Source organism: Schistocerca gregaria, chromosome 2 (assembly GCF_023897955.1).
Source record: "Schistocerca gregaria isolate iqSchGreg1 chromosome 2, iqSchGreg1.2, whole genome shotgun sequence".
NCBI lineage: Eukaryota > Metazoa > Arthropoda > Insecta > Orthoptera > Acrididae > Schistocerca > Schistocerca gregaria.
In genome coordinates, this window is record NC_064921.1 from 216,823,780 (window position 1) to 216,846,111 (window position 22,332).

The 22,332-nt window shown below is 37.9% G+C and overlaps 1 protein-coding gene across 5 annotated transcripts in view; it reads left to right on the forward strand.

The window, feature by feature from the left end:
* LOC126336711 (lactosylceramide 4-alpha-galactosyltransferase-like) overlaps positions 1 to 22,332 on the forward strand; it is a 518,899-nt gene that overhangs the window by 466,115 nt on the left and 30,452 nt on the right. For all 5 annotated transcript variants that reach the window (XM_050000685.1, XM_050000681.1, XM_050000684.1 and 2 more), the window contains one exon: positions 10,650 to 10,869. In XM_050000685.1, the coding sequence (XP_049856642.1) occupies positions 10,650 to 10,869 (220 nt within the window). The remainder of the gene's footprint in view (positions 1 to 10,649; positions 10,870 to 22,332) is intronic.

Consider the following 22,332-nt stretch of genomic DNA (forward strand, 5'->3'; position numbering starts at 1 on the left):
GCTCTGGTATACAGGGTGGAACTACTGGGGGCATTCAAAACTATTTGACAAAATTTGAATGTGATCCAAACAAGCAAAAGGCGTTTATTCTTTTTTAGCTCTCCTACATTGTGCTTTTCTGTGGTTTGATCACGGAAGGGTGTAACATTGACATATGGGTGAATAAAATGGCCAATCCAGCAACACCCTTGGTTACACCCATGCACCTTTGTTGAGATAAATTCAGCTAAATGGTGCCTTGTGGCTCCAGTAGCACCTGAAGACTGGCAACCCCACCTAAAGACTGTTGAAGAAAGTTATCAAATTTTTTACTTGATTGTTCATTATATCAATCTTACCACTTAAATGACTTTTTGACTCTTCAATTGAGTACTTGATGCCTCAGTTTTATTGTTTATTTTCTGTGGACTGTTAACTAGTTCATTTGTCAATGTCTCAATTTTTTCACCTAGTGATTGATTTAGCACATTCCATGATTGTTTAAAGATTTTGTATAATTCTTTATTTTGATTATTAGATTGTTTCCTTATATAATTATTTTGTTGTCAACAAAATCATAATTAAATCCTACACATTGTTTAGTTGCTTCATTTCTTCTTTCCACATTAAACAGTTTCACCTAACACACCAAAAAATTCTCAGGTCATATGACCTAACTACTGTCTTTTTTTTCAGCTGCATGGAAAAAAAATGTAAACGTAGTTCACCGCATTCCTTGCTCATCTGTTTGTTTCATTTTTGGTCATTTATGCTGTCAGTGCTGTCCATATTCACAATTTAGAATTTTGTTTGAATTTTTTTTTTGTGATACATAGATACCAGAAACTCAAAATTTGTTAATAAGTCTATCCTGACTTTTTTTAAATGTGTCCCATCTCCAAATATCATACTAAAACAAAACCAGATTTTGTGGCTGCATTTCAGTTACTTAACATTCTGATTACCAAAGATATGACTGAGGTCTGTAACTCAGGTTTAATGCAGTTCCTCCACTTAAAATATCATCTGGGTTCAGTTTTATGTAGTGTTAGGCAACTTGTGATGAGTTCACCAAAAATAACGTAATGAAAACAGACAACATAGATAAAAGACTGACACAATACTAACTCAGCACTAACTCCTGGAATACTGGCACAGCACTAACTCGATTTGATCATCACCAAGGCTACTTATGTAAGTTCCAACAATTAAAAAGTTACATCACATATTGTTTAAATTTAACATAACTGAACTTACAATTAACAGTTACATGCTTTCATGGATTTCAGCTTTACAAATCATCACAATGTCCCTGATACAATTAGTTACTTCAAAATATCACAGTTTTCATATTAAAATTTTATGAAATGTTCATCAATAACAATGCTAATTATTTCCATTAATTATTTTGCAACTTCAGTACAACTTTTGTTCCTAAGATGAATCCTGTGTCTTTACAGTGGTGTGCATCATAACCATACTCATTTTCTCTGTATAAACTCCACAAAGGGTAAGTTGGGCTTATGTTTACATTATGTTTGATACATCTTTGATTTGTAGAACAATACATCCATAAAATTGTCATACTTTTTTATCTCAGATATGGGTAGAGTCATACTCTTTGTCTAATAATGCCCCATTACACCAGGTATTGTTAAAGCTGATTTGTTCAAGATAATTTATTAAGAGGGAATGAGTTTTTCAGCACAATTCTTAGCTGTAAGAGAAAAGTGAAAAGTGAAAGATAATTGTTCTATGTGTGATTTAATGTATGTGATAGTAAGGAAAGCATTTCCTATCATTTAAGAAGTATAAGGCCACTGAGTAGGTCATTAAGACCTCGGAAGGGAGATAAGATGTTAAGCGGCATGCAGAAATGTGTGAAGATGGCATGGCTACTGGGATACTAGTTGTGTTGTTTGTTCTCACAAAAGCTATTGGAATGGAATTGCAGTTAATTCATCTCATGATGTACATTTTGCAATCCATTTGGTTTGCGTACAGGAGACATCAAAAATTTATAATTCAGCTACAATTACTTTTATACTAATAAATGATAGCACTAAAATAAATAATAACACTATAATGATATTTATTTGGATATGTAACACATTGATCTAACTCAAATTTACAGTTCATCCTGAATGAATTCATCCACTGAGTAATAACATTCAGTGTCAGTGGCTCATATAGCTTCCTTTTAAGTGGACCCAAATTCATCTGCATTAACTTGTTCCCTTTTAACTTATTATAAATTTTCATTTCCACATATTGAGGTCCCTGATTATTTATTATAACAAAGATGTAATCTTGTATTTGTAAGGAATGATCTAATGAGCTATACATTGTATGGGAAATTCACAGGCTTTGAATCTTGTGGTTCAAGCTGCCTAGTACTAAGGAAGTATAAATCTTTGTACATTCTTGTCGATGCATGTTGAGTTTGGTTGCAAACCAGTCAAGGTTAGAGACCTGGGGCCTGGGTCTTCCAGAGGATCATAGTATTGCAGCACTGCCCACTATTTTTCAGCAGTTCTGTGTAAGCACTGGAATACAGCATTGCAGAAACTGCAAGCAGCCAGCAATGCAGGATGGCATCATGCCAATTACAGTGACAGAGCTGTTTTCGTATTGCAAGACAGACCAAGCCCTGCACCATGAGCCTACCAGTGCAGCAGTAAGGCAGTGGTCTTACAGAATAACCCAGGATGCAAGTGATTCTCCCACCCCCCCTCTCCCTGTCACCTGCCCCCTGCCCCCCCTCCCCTGACAAGCTACAAAAAAGTTGTCTAAGATGTAACTAAAAGTGGTGCATCAGCACAATAAATGAGCCACTAACTCTCTTAGCAGAGATATTCACAGCCTGCCAGACTGACTATGATGAGTGGACTATGATGGGAACTGCTGCACCATGGGCCAGAAAGCAGCTACCATAGCCTAGGCAGCTGCCATCATAACACCACCTACTAGCACTACGTCTGCTTTCCAGGACATAGTGCTGCTTCACTGGTGGGCCACTCTAGGCTGGTCCAGCAGTAGCACAACTTATGCCCAGGAGACAGCAGGTTGCAACTGGGATGGTACGGCCACCCTTCCTTCTACAATGGTGTGGGTGCTGCAGCACCTCACGCCACCACTCGCAGAGGTGGAACTTCCCACCAGGAGGTTGGCACCCTTTGCAAGTGTTCCAGTTGTCTCCTGCACAGCAAACAGCACTTGCACAGCACAGCAAGCATTACTAGGTCATGTGCTACTAGCTGCTGCAGTTGTCAGCATTCATCACGTGCTATGAGGGGCCTGACTGTCACCATGTGGCATCTAAGTGTAGTTTCATGAGTTGTAATGAAGTGATTGACTTGTTGGTACTGTTTTAATGTGCTGCCACTGGCTTGCATCCTCACTACAGCTGCCTCTCAATCCTGCACAAAAATGGCATGCTAACCCCGGGTTGACATCAGAGCACATGAGAAGTAAATAACGCAGATCAGCTATTTCTTGTTGACTGATCTCACAGAATTAAGAGTTGATGGCACCTAGATCGAGTAAGTGTACGGTGAACAACCCATGCTCTAGTCATTTCCAAATTAAGGAAGTGCTCATTTTTTCAGGCTTGAAAAAAATACTTAAATCAAGTTAGGTGTAAGTTTGGATGGTCAGATAATACAGGGTGGCCAAAATAAAACTTCCTTTTGCCATTTTCTGATATCATCTACACAATGAAGACACGAGTAGAAAACCACCAGAAATAAATCCAAACATCAGAAAACATAGTGCAAGCCAGAAAAAGTCCATTGAAAAACCTGACACCATTTGAAGTTGGTTGATACTCATAACAGTTCTGTACAAGCTTAGTTATGAATATAAATGATGATGATAATTTTGTGTGGTTCAGTGGAAACCACTTTGGTCATTTAATGTCCTTATCCTAGCCCAGTTATCCAACCAGGGAAAGGGAAACTACAGTTAAATATGGAATCCAAACAATGTGTTTTTTCTGGTGATTCCTCACACTGATGAGAGGTGAAGACTAGGTTAAATGGAAGACTGAAAAATCCACAGACCTATCCTGTGACCTCTCAGTTTCTAAGCATGTGCTTTACCACTAGATTACCAGGGCTGAAATGTATGTATTCAGTTCATCCATAGATTTTGATGATGAGTTTGCAAGTATCAAAATATGTGACATGCTTGACTGTAGTTTTTGATTGTACTGGCTGAGAAGCTTAAATTTTCCCCATCACCAAGGGATTGTAGCCATTAGTATTTGACATAAATTTCTACTTGATACCTATACCAGTTCCTGAGGAAAAGAGGTCTTAACAATAGGACAGACAGACAGAAGGACATAAAGTGATCCTATAAGGGTTCTGTTTTTACCCACTGATGTAAGAACACAAAGAAATAGTTTGCATGCTTGTCCTTACAAATTTTCTTTCATGTTTGGCTTATAGCTTCCAGGTCAATTTAGAATGTTCAGTTCTATCTGTGGTTTTTGAGTGGAATGGCTCAGGGATGTTCAAATTCTGAGCCTGATTCATTCTGCATGTATATGTTAACTCACTGAACATGCCCTGCTGCACACACAAAATCCTCCTCAACACATTGCATGAGTGTTGTGTAATGTTAAGATTAGAATTACTGTGAATTTTTAAACAAGCCATTACAATGTGTTATTTACCAGTATGAGCCTTAACTAATTCACATAAACAGTATTACCACTTTTTTTGCTTTTGCTGTCTTGATTACCTCTATAATGTTGTATATATAACTCTTCAATTGTAGACTTAAGATTTGGTCCTAATTATAAGTTTTTCAAAGTGGTGCTCAAAACTGTCAAAATTGCAATTTTGTCATCCCAATTTATACCATAAGCATGAGCCTTCTTCATGATCACAGTTTCTGCGGTAAAAATTCTAGTGTTCATAGGAAGAGACAGTTTTATATAGCACAGTTGAGAGGGGAAAACTGGCAAAGCCATTCTGCCTGTATTATAAATCTGCTAAATGCTCTGATCATTTTGTACCACTGAATTGATTGAGTCTTTGCATGATTAAGTAGTTAAGCACATAGAATTTTGGAGGCTGGAACATAGTCAGCTCATGCACCTTTCTAAACATTTATTTTATGCTGTGCTTCCGTGTTAGAGGAATGATACATATCTAGTGAATGTATCCTTTGAATAATAGTAGTGCTTTTTTTAACTATTGGCTAGTAATTCCCTTCACATATAGAGGGGCATTTCTACAGCTTTAATTAGAACATCATTAGTTGTAGTGATGCACAGCTTCTGAAATGCATTGTATTAGTTCTTCTGAGAATATATTAAGGTGTGTTTTCAGGTGCCTTGTAGCTGTAATCTAGATATGAACAGATCAGGTCTCTCTTTTTATGCTATACTCCACAGATGTCATCACTTTTATATCCACACAAACACTCGCATCCCCCCCCCCCCCCCCAAACCTGCCCCCACCCCACTTTTCATGTATTTCTTTGAGATGCCACACCATCAATGCTCTTTACATGAGAGGCATAGTAAATGCATCAAACACATTCTTCAACTAAGTGGCAGACCTGTGCCAATGTGAATAATATATGTATTCTACAATGCTACAGATACTACTATTTATTAGTGTCTGTTCTTCTTTCTTAAAGAAATGTTTTTATGTTACAATGTAGTTGCTACTCACCATATAGCAGAGATGCTGAGTCACAGAAATTCACAACTCTTGGATTTTCTATTGTATGTTTTTATGTTCTCCATTTCTGCAGGCAATGTACTGAATATTACTTTAGGTTGATCTGAAACACCTCCCTGGTAAGAGACTTCCTATCTACTCCTCTGTGAAAATCATTTCTACTAATTTTGTAATTGTGTAATTGGCTGCTTAACTGGGAAAATTCCACATGTTTTCAGGTAACATACACTCATATTAGGTTTGTTGGGAATATTCCGGTACCAAATGATACATTAATGTTAACAGTTACATGAATCTTTTTAGCTTCATCTGCATCTGCTTACATACTGCACAAGGCTGTGACATGTGGTGGAGTTAACCTTGTATGATTACTAGTCATTTCCTATCCAATTCTACTCACAAATAAAGTGAGTGAAAAATGACTGCCTGTATACTTCCATATGACCCCTAATTTCTTTCACCCTATCTTCATGGTCCTTATGTGAAATGGAGGTTGGTGCTGTTAGAATCGTCCAGCATTCAGCTTCAGATGCTAGTTCTCTAAAGTTTCTCAATAGTATTCCCTTCCAGGGATTCCCATTTGAGTTCCTGAAGCATCTCTGTAATACTTGCATGTTGAGCAAACCTACTAGTAAGGTAGCCTACCTCTGAATAGCTTTGATGTCTTCCTTTGATTTGACTGGGTGGGTATCCCAAACACTTGATCTGTAATCCAGAATAGGCTGCACTAGTATTGTATACATTGTCTCATTTAGAGATGCACCACACATTTTTAATATTCTTCCAGTAAACCAAAATCAACCATTCACCTTCCGTACTACATGCTCGTTCCATTTCACACTGCTTTGCAACATTACGCCTGGATGTTTGATTGGCATTACTGTGTCAAACAGTGTACTACTAATGCTAGGATTGTTTTTGCTACTCATTAAGTTACATTTTTCCACATTTAGAGCTAGCTGCTATTTGTCACACCAACTAGAAATTTTGTATAACTCATCTTGTATCCCCAACAGTCACTTGATGATGACACACACCTTCCTGTACTCCACAGCATCATGTGCATGCATTGCTATTCCCCCTATCTGTCAGATAATTTACATACATAGAGAATAAGAGCAGTCCTTTCACACTTCCTGGGTCCACTCCCCGCAATACTCCTGTCTTAGATAAACACTTACTGTTAAGGACAACGTACTGGATTCTGTTACTTAAGAGGTCTTTGAGCCTCTCACATATCGGGGTAACTATTCTGTATGCTCGTACCTTCATTAACAGTCTGCGGTGGGGCACTGTGTCCATGGTTTACAGGATGTTGTATGAGAAAAGGGCAAGCTGAGTTTTACATGAGCAATGCTTCCTAAACCATGCTGATTTACTGATAAAAATTTTTCTGTATAAATGAAATTTACTGTATTACAACTGAAAATATGTTCTGGAGTTCAGCAGTGAGCCATTGTTATCTCAGTTGCTTTGATTGCCTTCTTTTCTGTATTCTGTATAATGTTTGTAAAATTACCTGTCAATTCAAAAAGTCTTAGGATTGGATTAATATTTAAAAAAAGTTAAGATGTTAGTATTAAATCTCCAGGTGTTCTACATAGTCTCCTCCCAACTGAAAACAATGCACAGTGAATTTATGTCAATGTGTCAGGAAAGTCCTTCTTTGGGATGTTGTTCAACTTGCATGTCATGTTTGCTCGAATGTCAGTTATGTTATCAAAGCATTGACTCTTGATATGAACTTCTGCACTCTGTCATAGATTCATATTGGTAACAATAAGTTTCATCATACCTGACGGTTTTTCCAGAAAAGAATTTTCCACATTTTGTATTTGACTCAAGTCATGGCAAATGTTCAAGGGCTCTGTTTTTGTTAGGAAGTTATTCTGTGTGCAAACAAAATTTGTACACACTTTTTACTTCTTCAAAACATTCTAGGGAATGCCTTGAACACTTAGAGATGTTGCTCCATTGAGATTTGTGACATGACAGTGTTGACAACATTACAGCTGCACATCCACTGCTAAACTCTGCCTGCACACAGCTCACTGGTTGAATGCACATCTGCTGTTTACATTTATCTGTTCCAGCTTTCATCATACTTACTGTGCTGACACTGCTTGTACACTGGACATACAATCAGTCTCTGAATGTTTTGGATGGGTGGTGTATATCAGCACTCTGTATGGGATGTAAAGTAGTTTTTCCTTCATTATAAATTGAATGTTGGATTTGAAGAGGGGCCCAATTCCACAAGACTATTTTTGTGGGAAATCAAGAAAAACTGTTTAAAATTTAGAATTGAGTATTACAATGTGGAAAAATTATTTTAAGCAAATATTTTTGATTCATATATACACTTGAAGCACGAAAATGCATTTCAAACTTGTTTAAGTGAATTATTAAAAATGAAACTTTTGGGCCCTTCTTGGAATCTGATATGGAAAAGAAAATTTGCCTGAAATAACAGTACTTCTGGGATATTAAAATAAGTTGTTGCTGTAAATAAATATGTTAAACAACTAATAAAGTAATCCAAATCTCCTATAGTTTCATTTTACACACAGTATTTATCCTCAGATACATTTTTCAAAGCAGAGCGATTCTGTGAACTTAACCACTTGTGATCTTATTATATTATTCCACTTCGCTGTCACATTCTACATTTTCTGCAAACTGAAGTGTTTCCATATGTTCTTCTTGTCTTAAATGCATTCTTATTTTACTTAAATTCTGCAGTTTTGTTGGGTTTACAGGAACTGCAGGCATGTACAAAGATCGCGGGAAAAATCTGGTGTACCCTTATAGAAAATGTATGAACTATCTTCTTAAATCTCTCTCTTTTCATTAAAGATGAGAGAAATGCAACCATAGCATGGTTTTTGTTTTCCCCAGCAGCATCATCACTGAAAAGTTACAACATTTTGACATTTTTATCCAGCTTTTAATTAAAATATTTGTATAAGGAACTGATTATCTCATTTCCCCCAGTTTTTGCTTTTGTTTCGGGCCACAAACAAGTTTTAGATTATTTGGTTGTGTCACTGTATATACCAAGAAGATGCAGCCACAGTTGTCTTAAATAAAATATTTCATGGATTGGTAAATGAGGAAATGGTATGTTTACCACAAAATCAAAACACAATATTTCTGCTTCATCACTAGTCCCAGCCTTTTCTTCATACTTTTTTTTAAAACTGGACTAAATTACCTTAGCTATTGTTTTACGGGCTGCAAGATCTTTTTGAAGCTGATCTCTTACCTCTTTACTCTTCTATGCATGAATTTGGATCTTCTTTTGATTGCAAAAGCTACAAATATATGTTTTTGGGCTCCCAAAAGCATAATTAAAATGATCTCTAAACACTTTACATAAAACCTGTATGTTACTTCAGATTTCACTTTTCCTAAATCAACAATTTCATCATAATTATCTTGACCATTTATTTGCAAAAATGTACAATACATTTTTGAAAGAGACAAATCAGCAGATAAATATCTTCTTTTCATGTTGTCTTTTGATTTTACATAATGAATCCCTCTGTAAGGAAAAATCTTCTACTTTTCCTCAACATCTATTATTATGTTTCCCTGATCAACAGGAGAAAAGGGAGGGGACTACTGCTGTCAGTTGCATAGGGGCAGTATTTAGAATCAGCGGTGACAAGGGAAAATGTGTACCAGACTGGGACTCAGACCCAGGATCTCCTGTTTACTAAGCAGCTGCATTAGTCACTGTGCCATCCAGGCCAAAGTGTTATCACAGCTGTGCGGAATATCCCTAATTCCTCATGGTCAATCCACTTTCCCATCAAGTGCCACCCATCCACAGTCCCCGTCCATTTACTCCAGGTTTGCTATTCTGAGATTCCAATAGGAGGTTGTATGTATTTATGCATCCACACTGAAAAAGGTTGATCCATTGCCCAGCTAGGTGAATGTGTGGTGTCTGTTCTCTTTGACATTTCTTGATGAACAGACACCATGCATCCATATAAGCAATAAATTTTGTTATTGACGCCTGCATATGACATATTTAATGGGTCTTTTGTGAATTACAAAACAAAAATGAAATTACTTTTTTCTGTATTTTTCTGAAAATACCTTATAAATAAGGAGATGTGATCTTTGATGGTTCCTTTCTTCCAACTTAAGATATTTATGTTTTATTTTCACATGTGTAATCATGCCTGGTAAAATTGCGTCTTGTCCATTGTGATCTCATAATTTTTCAAACAGTTTTTTTTGCACTATTCTGAAAAGTAGTGCTAACATGAACATCAACACATAAAATACAGATTTTTTATGAGTTAAAATCTGTAAACAGTAAAACAACTTATGAATAAATATCATGCAGATCTGAATAAGTAAACATAAAACTAAATTGCATAATTCACATACTTCTATTCTGAGTCCAATCCTGTTCATTTCGTTTTCTATTCACATTTACTTCATTAAAATCATTCTCTGAAGCACTGCTAGCAGATGAATGGTCAGCCATTTGCAAAACTATTCCTCTATGACTGCGCTGCCACATAGTGAGAGTTCTGAAAAACAGGTCATTGAATTACAAGATTGACCCAACTCCAGTCACTTGAGCCTTCTTCCTATTTGCAGAATTTTCTTAATTCAAGCTTTAAAATTGGGAGTTGGGCTGCCAGTGGCGTTCTGCAGAAGCATGGCTAGAAAATGAATGGTTTGCACATGAACTCTCGAAATCACAAGTAAATCTAGTTGGGCCCCACTTCAAATCCTGGACTCAATTGTACATCTTTGAATGTCTTCCTTTCTGATGGTATTAGTGGGCCATTACAAATGTATGAATCTGACCAGGAACATTTTTCTACCATTGTTCATGATTTCAGTTTGATTCACAACTGTTCTAATTTATGGGACTAGAAACATTAGGATACAATATCTCTTTTTGTTTAATGAGCAGTGTATAATGGATTTGGGCTTTATGGTCCACAGGCAGTTATCAGAACTGGGTGAGAACTGGGCTGGTGCTGAGGACTCTGCAACAGTGGCCAACTGTGCACTGTCCTTGTCTGCACGGCCTGACAGTGCAGGTCCTGAGGTGGCTGCCGCTTGCCTGCAGTCACTAAGGGATTGCTTTGATGGTGAACAGTGGACACACAATGGACCTGCTCTCCTTACACGCATCCTTGCGCAGCGATGCAATGCTGATAGTGTAAGTACAAGTAAATGTACTGACCTACCTTGTTGACTTGTTTTGGTGCTTGTTTCATGTCTATCATGAATATTTTTTGCAGTGAAAATTCTTAAATCAGTTCTGTTGTCTAATTTCCTTAAAGGATGTATTTTTGTGATCACTTCTATTATAAAACATAGTTCATTTTTCTTCATAAAAGATTAATTAAATTATTATCCTCATTCTACATTTTGAATACTTTCTTTTCTATAAATCACAATTGAACAGTATATTTGCTGCACCATACTCCTCCATTAAACCACATTTTTTAGTTTGATTGGTCGAACCTACTGATACCAGATGTTAGCCTTATCCTGTAACATAATGATGATATAGTATGTCAAAAAGAGAGGGAACACAACACTGGAAATATTTTTCATAAGTACTTTTTAATACATAGGTTGTGGCAACAGACTGATCTATAGTGTAGTCTGAGATATAGGCTACATTCAAAAGTGACTGAGCAGGAGTAACAAAAGTTAGTGGAGCCAACAAATGTAAACAGGAAATGTTAGTTGTGGTGCAATACTGATCTGTAAACATAGTCTCAGGCCTAGTTTAGGTTGGAAGATGGCAGTTTGATTGTAAGGTGGCAAAGCAGTGTCAAAAACATTAGTTATTTCAAAATTTTCTTCCCTAAATTTAACTTTTATGTTTGTTGAATTTTCATGAATTATGTTGCTTACTTTTTAATTTTTTGTTTTTGATACAAGATTTTGAGATTTCCTGTCTGTCAATTCTCTGTTTACAGAGACCTGTAAATTATCCTGTTGTTGTGATATTGTAGAACATTCTGTAGTCCCAGTTTTCATCCTTTCTTTTACCTCAGATTTTGTTTCTGGATTTATCTCTTTCAGTTATTATTTCTGGACTGATACCTGCCCATTTTAGATCTGTCAGTTACACTGGTTATTCATGTGCCAGCATTTGAAGCTTGCAATGGTTTTTCTCAAACTTACTGGTAAGGTAAAGGATTGCTAAGCAGGGCACATAGGCTCTTGTGGAATCCATACTGTAACACAATAAACAGCACAACAGCCATAATCCAAAGAACAAGCAATACAATTCAATGAATACAGGTGTTACACTAGTTACTACGCTGTTACCAGTGAACTGTACTTACTATCGTCCTCCCATGAAAATCGCAACCACACTCAGGTATAGGAATGGTAAGCAGGGCACTTGTGTTGCTGGAGTGGAATGCTGACCCCATTTGAGGAAACAAAATTTTATTTTCACTGGTAACAGCACATTGATTAATTAGCATTTGCAAGTTGCAATGATTTAAACTGTTTATTCAACTGTTTAAAAGCAATAAGAATAATTCAAATAAATTTTAAAAGAAAAACCGCCTTATGGCCCAATTTTAAGTTACTAAAAATTACTTTACACAAATATAACTTCAACATAACTGCAGATCTGAGCTTACTTGTTGTGAAATTAAGTCAATTATCTGGCCTTGTGAATACGAAAAATAACAATTTGTAAAAACTATCAGGTTTCAAAAATGCTCAAATAGCAAGATCTCATAAATAACATTTGGCAACATGATGTTATGATAGCTTGAAAAATCTACATAGCAATCGGCACATTCTCAACGTTTTCCATTCATATTGACACGTGTCTGAATTCTGTGCTCGAGTGCCCAAGTGACAACAACAGGTAAGAGGGCCTACGCACACCAATAATGGCTTCTAGTACACACAAACCCAGTATTAATATACAGTTCACTAAAATACTAAAACCAACAGCCAAGCACTGGGTAGCACCATATGCAGGAAGAGATGTTAAACATTATAGTGTGACAACCGCAGTTGCTGTTAAAGCAGTAGTTCATTAAACAATCTCCTATGACATGAAATTTCACTTGTTAAACTTATAAACCACGTCTAGCTCAAGGTGATAATGACCAGACAATCCGCACACAATCTTAAACTTTGACTCAAAAAATTGACCACTTAACATATTCACAATAATAATAAAAAAGGAATTGTCGAATATCGGCCAGACTTGTAAGTAGAGATAAATACAAGTAAACCAGGGCACAGCACAGTTTTATGGTCTTGCAATACCAAGTAACCTGGACCCAAGTGCAAATAGTTTATGGAACGACGAGTGAAAATCTAAGTGTCTACACGAAGCAATCACATCCAAAAGTTCCACCACAGAATGGCTCACTATTTAAAGGTAGTCTAGAGCTTGCTGCTAACATGCATGCCAGGGTAAACTCATGCATTCTCCTCAGGATTCAAGATAGATACGACTCTTAAACACAGCCTAAGTTGACCGATGACTGCTTCCGCACTCCAGTTCCGCTTGCCAACACACCCAGGCACCAGAATGTCAACACTGTCCATCCTCACAGTTCACCAAGTGCTGACTGACTACTCGAAATGCTCCATGCGCTGACTTCCCTCTGTCACTGCTGCTGACCGAGTCTCCGTCACTGCCCTCAACTGAATCTCACATCGTGAGCCATGGCCCTCTTAAATAGAGGGCTCTAGCCAACCATGACACCACAAAGCATGTAACTTCAACTGAGAAACTGTCCTGCCATGAGCATCGCAGGAAGTCACAGCTCATTTACATTATTATGTGAACTTGTGATGTTAATCACTTAAGTATGTTACATAGACAAAGTATTTTCAAAATTTCATTACTCTATGTTAATTATTTCAAGTTGGGATTGTTTTCCATTAGATATTTGAATTTTTCCACTATTTTAACACTTCTGTATTTTGTGTGCATGGCTTGTGTGGTGTTCTTCCTTTCCATGTATTGAATTTCCTCATGTGATATCTGTAGACCTGTTCTGGCACAGACTTCACTTAAGTGTTCCAGTGCTTTTGTGTATTGTCTGCAGGTCATTTGCAAATTCTAGCCTTTTTTTTTGTTTGCACATGTTCTTCTTAACTGAGTCCCTTTTACATTTTCTTCCCATTGTTTGATAATGTCCAACAGCATGTTGAATGAAAGTGGTGAAAGCCCATTTCCTCATCTGACCACTATATGTATGTCAAATGGTTGAGATTTGGCTTTTTATGTAATATGGTGTCTGTGTCTGAACTGAACAGATTTGGAACCTGTGAACACACTTGAAAAATCAGTCAGATGAAGAACACTGTAGTCCAAACTGTGGACTTTAAGAAGGCCTAAAACTCCACTTGCAGCACTCATACAACAGACATGGCAACAGCGCATGTCGGCCTGGATGATCACCCATCCAAGTGCCGATCACGGCTGACAGCGCTTAACTTCAGTGATCTCACAGGAACTGGTGTAACCACTGCGGCAAGGCTGTTGCCATACTTGAAAGTAAACAAAGGCAAAATTATTGAAGAAATTTATAAAAAAAAAAACACAAAACTGGACACTTTGGGCTGAAGACAGTTAAGAAGGCAAGGCATTGGGGTCAAACTCCTACAAAACACAAACATAGATGGTGGAAAACAACTTGAGATCAGACCACTGAATGTAGATTTCAGGCATGGAAGAAGTTTAACAGTAACAGAAACATGGCAGGATTTTCATTAAGTCCAGAAATGAAACAGTCCTCTAAAGATATTAAAAAAAGTGTAAAGGGTATACAACAGATGTAAACTAAATGAAATCAGGGAAGACTTTAAAAGGAATAACATGAGAAACTTTTAAAGAATATTCAGGGATAAGCAATAAGCAGTTATCAGTCTTCAAATATCTGCTTTGAAAGAACAGACAACCTCTAGAAACACTCTAGAAACAACCTCTAGAAACACTGAATGTCTGAACTGAACAGATTTGGAACCTGTGAACACACTTGAAAAATCAGGCAGATGAAGAACACTGTAGTCCAAACTGTGGACTTTAAGAAGGCCTAAAACTCCACTTACAGCACTCATACAACAGACATTCACTGTCTGTTGTATGGGTTCCTTAGTTTTTCTGTGTGTTCCTTTCTGTATGTGGAGTTGTACACCTCCTTCAAGTCCACAATTGGACCACAGTGTTGCTCACCTGCCTGACTTTCAGGAGTGTTCTCAGGTTCCAGATATGTTAAATGTAATTATGACCTTCCCCTTTTGCAGCCTGCTGGGTATTCACCTATTTCTATATCAGCATGTTCCAGTCTGTTGGGTAATGCATTGGGAAGAATTTTGTAAGTGACCAGTAATAACCAGTAATTATTAGAATGTCTTGTTGTCCTTTTTGTGCAGTCGGTGGATCAATGAAAATTTCCATTCCTGTCAGATTTTCTCTGTAATCCAGATTTTTGCAAGAATTTTGTGAATATTCAGTGTGATGTTTTGGTCCTTTTTTTTTTTAAATCTCCTCTACCTCTGCGATTGTAGGCTGTTTCGAATCAGCATTTGGTTTTGGTTTTGCTTTGATGAATTTTTTCTTTAGGTTTTGCAGTTGAGGAGTTTACCAAAGTATTTTTTAAGGAATTTTCCATTATTCTTCAGTAGTTGTTTCTAGAGGTTGTTTCCCTTTTGGTTTGTTGCGATTGGTCTTATCTTTACTTTTGGCGAGTGGTGATCAGAATCCAAGTATCCTTTATGTATTCTAATGTTCAAAATCTCTCTTGTATTTTTGTATGTTATGTTTACCTATATACAACTTTCTGGAATTCTCCCCATATGTTTTTTTAGCATTTATCATGCAAGTTTTTTTCCTGGCACTTGAAATTGTGGTGACATAATTTTTAAGTTATTATTTTTACAATAATGTATGAGATGCCCCCATTCATAGATTGGGGTTTGTGTTCTACGTATGGGCCTGTGATTTGCTTGTGTTTTTTATCTTTGCCTAGGTGTGCACTGATGTCTCCTAATACAATTTTAACATGTCTTTCTGGTATTTTGTTTGTTATTTCTTCCAGGTCCTCCGAAAAGACCTAGACTTCCTGTAGTTTCTTTCTGTTGTGATCATTTGTCAATGCATGTATAATGATGGTTGCTTATCTGATGTTTCCTGATTTGAAGGTCATTGGGGAGATCCTTTCTGATACTGAACTGAAATCTATGCTGATGTCTGTGGTTGATTTATGCACGGCAGATCCTGTGTGTAAAATTGTTGGTGTTCCTCTTCTATCAGCAGGTTTTTCGCATTGTATTATACAATTTTCGTCTTTGAAGAACATACATATTACCTGTTACTCCTTGTGTTTATCTTGAAAAATTTGGTATGAATTTCTGTATTATTTCAGAAGATAGTTTCCTTCGTTTCTGCATTGATAATTTCAGATAATTGTTTATTATTCAAATCACAGTTGATTATTTAATTGGATAGATAAAAAATCTACTCACCAAATGGTGGCAGAACACACACATCAAAGAATGTTGTAATTGGCAAGCTTTAGGAGACATTGGCTCATTCTTTAGGCAAGGGTTGAAGGGGAAGGAAGAAGGGTGAAGGAAAAGGACTGGAGAGGTCTAGGGAAAGGGGTAGATTTCAGGAAAGTCACCCAGAACCATGGGTCAGGAGAGACTTACTGTATGGGATGCATAGGAAAAACTTATTGTTGGGGACTGCATCGGACTAGATTTGAAAAATTGAGAGCTTAAATGTGAAAGACAGAGTAATAAGCAAGACAGAGATTGCTGCTAAAACATCATGCATGCATTAATAAGAATAAAAGCTAAGTGCACTGTACACAACAGAGGTGGGAGGGGGCAGTGAAAAGTAGACGGAAAAGACAATGAAAGATGTAGAAAACTAAAATGGTGTGAAGCAAAGAGCACTTATGGTGAAGTAATGTTGAGATGAAAGAAATTAACATAAATTAAGCCAGGTGGGTGGCGAAAACTACGGACAAATTGTAGTGCTAGTTCCCAGCTGTGGAGTTCTGAGAAACTAGTGTCTGGGGGAAGAATCCAGATGACGCATGTGATGAGACAGGCACCATGATCACGAATGTCATGTTATTTAGCATGCAACAGGATATTGTGAGTTGCCCGTATACACACTCCGCCTATGCCGATACATCCTAATTGATAATTTGGTGGTAGTCATGCTTATGTAGAAGGCTGAACAGTGTTCACATAATAGCTGGTGTATGACGTGTTGTTTTGCAGGTGGCTCTCCCTTTGGCAGTATATGTTTTGCCAGTTACAGGGCTATTATAACTGGTGGTAGAAGGGTGCATAGGGCAAGTCTTGCAGTGGGGAGGGTCACAAGCGTAGAAGCCATAGGGTAGGGAGATGGGTGCAGAAGGAACATAGGGTCTGACAAGGATGTTGCAGAGATTTAAAGGACACGGCAAGCTATCCTAGGAGTGGTGGTCAAAATTTCAGACAGAATGGATCTCACTTCAGGGCATGATTTTAGAAAGACATGGCCTTGTTGAAGTAGCTGATTAACATATTCCAGGCCAGGATAATACTGAGTCACCAATGGTGTGCTCCAAAGCTGTTTTTTAGAGGGATCAGCAGTTCTAGGATTGGATGTGATGGCCCGGGAAATCTGCTTTTTAACTAGGCTGGTGCAGTAATTATGTGCAGTGAAAGCTGAGGTGAGAATTGTGATGTATTGATGTAAAGAGTTGCATCCAAACAGATACGTTTGCCTCGGATGCAAGTCTGTGTGGGATGGAACGTTTGACATGGAAAGGATGGCAGATGTCAAAATCTAAGTACTGTTTCTTGTTTGTAGGTTTAATGTGGACAGAAGTGTGTAGCTGCCCTTTCATGAGCATGAGATCAACATGAAGGAGAGTAGCATTGGATTCGGAATAGGACCATGTGAAATTTAATTGGGAGAAGGTATTCAGAGATTCCAGGAATTTTACCAGGTCAGCCTCACCATGAGTCCATATAGTAAAGATGTCATCAATGTATCTAAACCAAACCAAGGACTGAAGACTTACAGATACCAGGAAAGCCCCCTCCAAGTGACCTATGAAAAGGTTGGCAAGGGAAGGAGTCATCCTGGTTGCCATGGCCATACCCCTGATTTATTTGTATGTCTGCCTCTCAAAGGTGAAGTAGTTGTTGGTAAGTATATAGTTGATTAAGGTGAGTAGGAAGGATGTCATAGGTTTGGGATCAGGTGGACGCTGACTGAGGAAATGTTCAGCAGCAAACTGACCATGTACGTGGGGGATGTTGGTATAGAGGGAGGTCGCATCAATGGTGACCAGCAAGGTGTGTGGTGGGAGTGGAACAGGCACAGATTTCATACAATCTGGGAAATGGTTGGTATCTTTGATGTGGGGGGGAGTCTTTGTACTATGAGTTGCAGGTGTTGAACAACTATATGTACAGTCAGTGCATGCTTTGAAGCCAGCTACTATAGGACAACCAGGATGATTGGGTTTGTGGATTTTAGGAAGAAGCTAACGGGAGGGGGTGCATGGTTTGGATGAGGTGACAAGTTCTTTGGATAGAGGTGTTAATCCTTCTGAGGGGCCTGATGTTTAAGGGAGGGACTGCAGGTCAGTTTGGATTACAGGGATGGGATCTTGTTGGCAGACTCTGTATGTAGAGGTGTCAGACAGCTGGTGTAGGCATACTAACATACTCCTTTTGGTCGAGTACTACAATGATAAATCCTTTATCTGCTGGGAGGATAATGATGTGTCATCAGCTTTTGGGGAACATAGAGCCTGGAGTTCTGCAGAGGACAGGTTGGGGTCATGTTGTAGGGACCTGAGGAAGGCTTGTGAAGAAATACTGGATTTAAGGAATTCTTGGAAGGCTTGTAAAGGATGATTTTGAGGTAGTCACAGTGGATCAGGTTGGGATCATGGTCTGAACTGTTAAAGTCAGGGTTCAATGTCAGATTTGCTGCTAGAAAGGTTATGTGGTTGGATTGCAAAGTGATATTTCCAATGGATATTACGTGTAAAGAAAAGCGGGTCATTCACCAAAGCAGCATTATCAAATGCAGGTTTAGGGCTGAAAGTGAGGCCTTTAGATAATGCAGACAATTCAGGAGAGGAGAGTGCTTTAGATGACAGGTTAAGGACACTATACGGTTGTGACTGGTTCTTGGGATTATGGGTTATTCTTGTACTGGGAGGCAGTGGTGAAGGCTGTGGAGTGTTAAGAAAGTTGGCCAAGCTCAGTTTGCAGGAGAAGGGTGGTGGTTGATGGTGTGGCTGTTTAAGGAGCTGCAGAGGGATGGGAAGGGAAATACCACTTTTCAGATGGTTTACGAGAAGGTGGGATAGCTTTTCGAGATGAAGTCTGGCACATTGTTGCAGTTCGAAGTTGGTTTGGTGGATGATAACATTCAAGGAAACATGAGAAGCAGATAACTAGAAGATTTTGTAGAGGGAGAGAAGTCTGGTAGAGTGGAAATTCGCTGATGAGGCATATAGGTCACAGGTTAGCCAGGTAAGAGCAACTTATTGCTGTATTTGAACCTGTAAAAGAGCCTGGAGTGGGGTAAGATTGCATCCAGAAACAGGGACTTCCAGTGTTATGCCTTTCGAAGTAACTCCAAGGGACAATTAGGTTTCAAGAAACAGAATATGGGACCTTAGTTATGATAGTGCAAAGGCATGTTTCCAAAAAGAATGGATGTTTTGTGAGATGGGATTCACCATGGCAAAAGAGGACAGTTTGGAGAATTGAGGCCGGCCGATGTGGCCGTGCAGTTCTAGGTGCTTCAGTCTGGACCCGCGTGACTGCTACGGTTGCAGGTTTGAATCCTGCCTCGAGCATGGATGTGTGTGGTGTCCTTAGGTTAGTTAGGTTTTATTAGTTCTAAGTTCTAGGCGACTGATGACCTCAGAAGTTAAGTCCGATAGTGCTCAGAGCCATTTGAACCATTTGGAATTTATTTATTTATTTATTTATTTATTTATTTATTTAAGAATTAGAAATCGTGAGAGTGGCAAAAAAAGAAAAAATCCTTTGGAAAGAACAAGAGGTAATGAGTGGATGAGTGGGCAATCTATATGATATGAAAAAAGATGAAAGGAAAAAATCGATAATTCATGAAAACAGATGAAATTTTACAAACTGTGTAAACAGAAAGCGAAAGTCATAGTAGAAAATGTAAACTACTTATCTTGGCAAGTAAAGTGATGTGAGAGATGGCAATAAAAGTCGATCAGATCGGTTTGCTGAAAAAAAAAAATTCACAAAAATGTGAGAGAATGACATATAAACAAAAAAGTGGATGGTGGAAAAAAATAGCTGTCAAATTTGCAAATAAATAGGCGACAGACGATCAGGAGAAGGCCATGCAGTGTAATGAACTGTAAATTGTTGTATGCAAATTCGTAAATAGCAATGGAATTTTTATATGCAGTTAAAAGTGGAACCGTCCACGAGCATGAAAATCAGTATTAGAAAAGATATAGGGGCAAATTGTTGATTCATCTTGATAATACAGATAAATAAACGGATAGATTAGCTGATAAAGTAGAAAGTGTGTGTATTGTCCTTAGCATAAGTTAGTTTAAGTAGTGTGTAAGTCTAGGGACCGATGACCTCATTAGTTTGGCCCCTTAGTAATTCACACACATTTTTTTAACAAGACAGACAACAACAAAGACGGACAAGAGTGTTAAATAAGAGGGAATGATGGCCATGTTGGCTTATTAGCAACTATGAACACAACAATGAAAACAATCAATTATTGACAAAATTATTTAATTGGATAGATAAAAAATCTACTCACCAAGTGGCAGCAGTACACACACACATAAAATAATGTTGCAATTGGCAAGCTTTTGGAGACATTAGCTCCTTCTTCAGGTGGAAGGGTCGAAGGGAAGGAAGAAGGGTGAAGGAAAAGGACTGGACTAGGAAAATGGGGAGATTTCGGGAAAGTCAGCCAGAGACACAGAACATGGGAGACTTACTGTACAAGATGAGAAGGAAAGAATGATTGTTGGGGACTGCATCGGACAAGATTTGAAAACCTGAGAGCTTAAATGTGGAAGACAGGGTAATAAGCACCACAGATATTACTACTAAAAAATCGTACATGAGTTAATAAGAATAAATAGCTAACTGCTTTGTACATAACAGAGGTGGGAGTGGGATGGTTAAAAGTAGACAGAAAAGACAATGAAAGATATAGAAAATTAAATCGGAGTAAAGCAAAGAGTAGTTGCCATGAAGAAATGCTGAGACAGAAGAAATTAACATAAATTAAGGCCAGATGGGTGGCGAGAACTAAGGACATGTTTAGTGATAGTTTCCAACTGTGGAGTTCTGAGAAACTGGTGACTGCAACCAAATTATCAATTAGGATGAATGGGCATAGGCGGATGGTGTATACTGGCAACTCGCAATATATTTTTGTGGAGCATGCTCTACAACATGACATTTGTGATCATGGCACCTGTATCACCACATGCATCTTCTGGATTCTTCCCCCAGACACCAGTTTTTCAGAACTCTGCAGGTGGGAACTAGCACTTGGTTCTTGCCAGAAACCTGGCCTTAATTTATGTTACTTTCTTCTGTCTCAGCATTCCTTCATTGTAACTACTCTTTGCTTCACATCATTTTAGTTTTCTACATCTTTCACTGTCTTTTCCATCTACTTTTCACTGCCCCCCTCCCCCCCCACCCCCACCTCCCATGTTTGTTACGTACAATGCACTTAGTTTATCATTCTTATTAACTAATTCATGATGTTTTAGTAGCAATCTCTGTCTTGTGTATTACCCTGTCTTCCATATTTATGCTCTCAGGTTTTTGAATATTGTCTGATGCATTCCCCAACAATCAGTCTTTCCTTCGCATTCTGTACGGTAAGTCTCCCCTGTCCCGCAGTTCAGGCTGACTTTCTCAAAATCTACCCCTTTTCCTAGACCTCTCCAGTCCTTTTCCTTCACTCTTCTTCCTTCCCCTTCAACCCTTCTGCCTGAAGAGTGAGCTAATGTATCCGAAACCTTGCCAATTACAATGTTTTTATATGTGTGTGTTCTGCCACCATTTGGTGAGTAGATTTTTTATCTATCCAATTAAATAATTTTGTCAATAATTGATTGTCTTCATTGTTATAAATCTCATTTGATGCTGCTTTGCTTTTTTGTTTGAATTGAAACTTTTTCTTTTCTAGAAGAACGGCACTTCTGTTTCTGAACACTTTGTTTTAATGCTTGCCCACATTCATCTTCCTTTAATTGTCATCCATTCACCATTTTCTTTAGGTGTGTAAAATGGAGAAACTTAATCTGTATATGATATTAAAAATGCAGTATCATTGTACTGATCAATGTTATTGAACTATATACATCTGATAAAATGAAGAAGCATGAAATACTGTGATAGATAGTCAATCACAAAAATTCTTCTTATAAATACTGATCAGTTTTAAAATTTCTAATAGACTTGAAATGTTCCAGAAAAAATTATTTTTTTAATCGTATACAACCTGCCAGTAATAAAGTAACACTCCTGGATCTCAATGTAGATGTTGCTTATGTGAAATAGCTGATAACATGGATTGTAATAGACAATTTGTGAGCCACAAGACAAATCACTATTGAACTCAAAG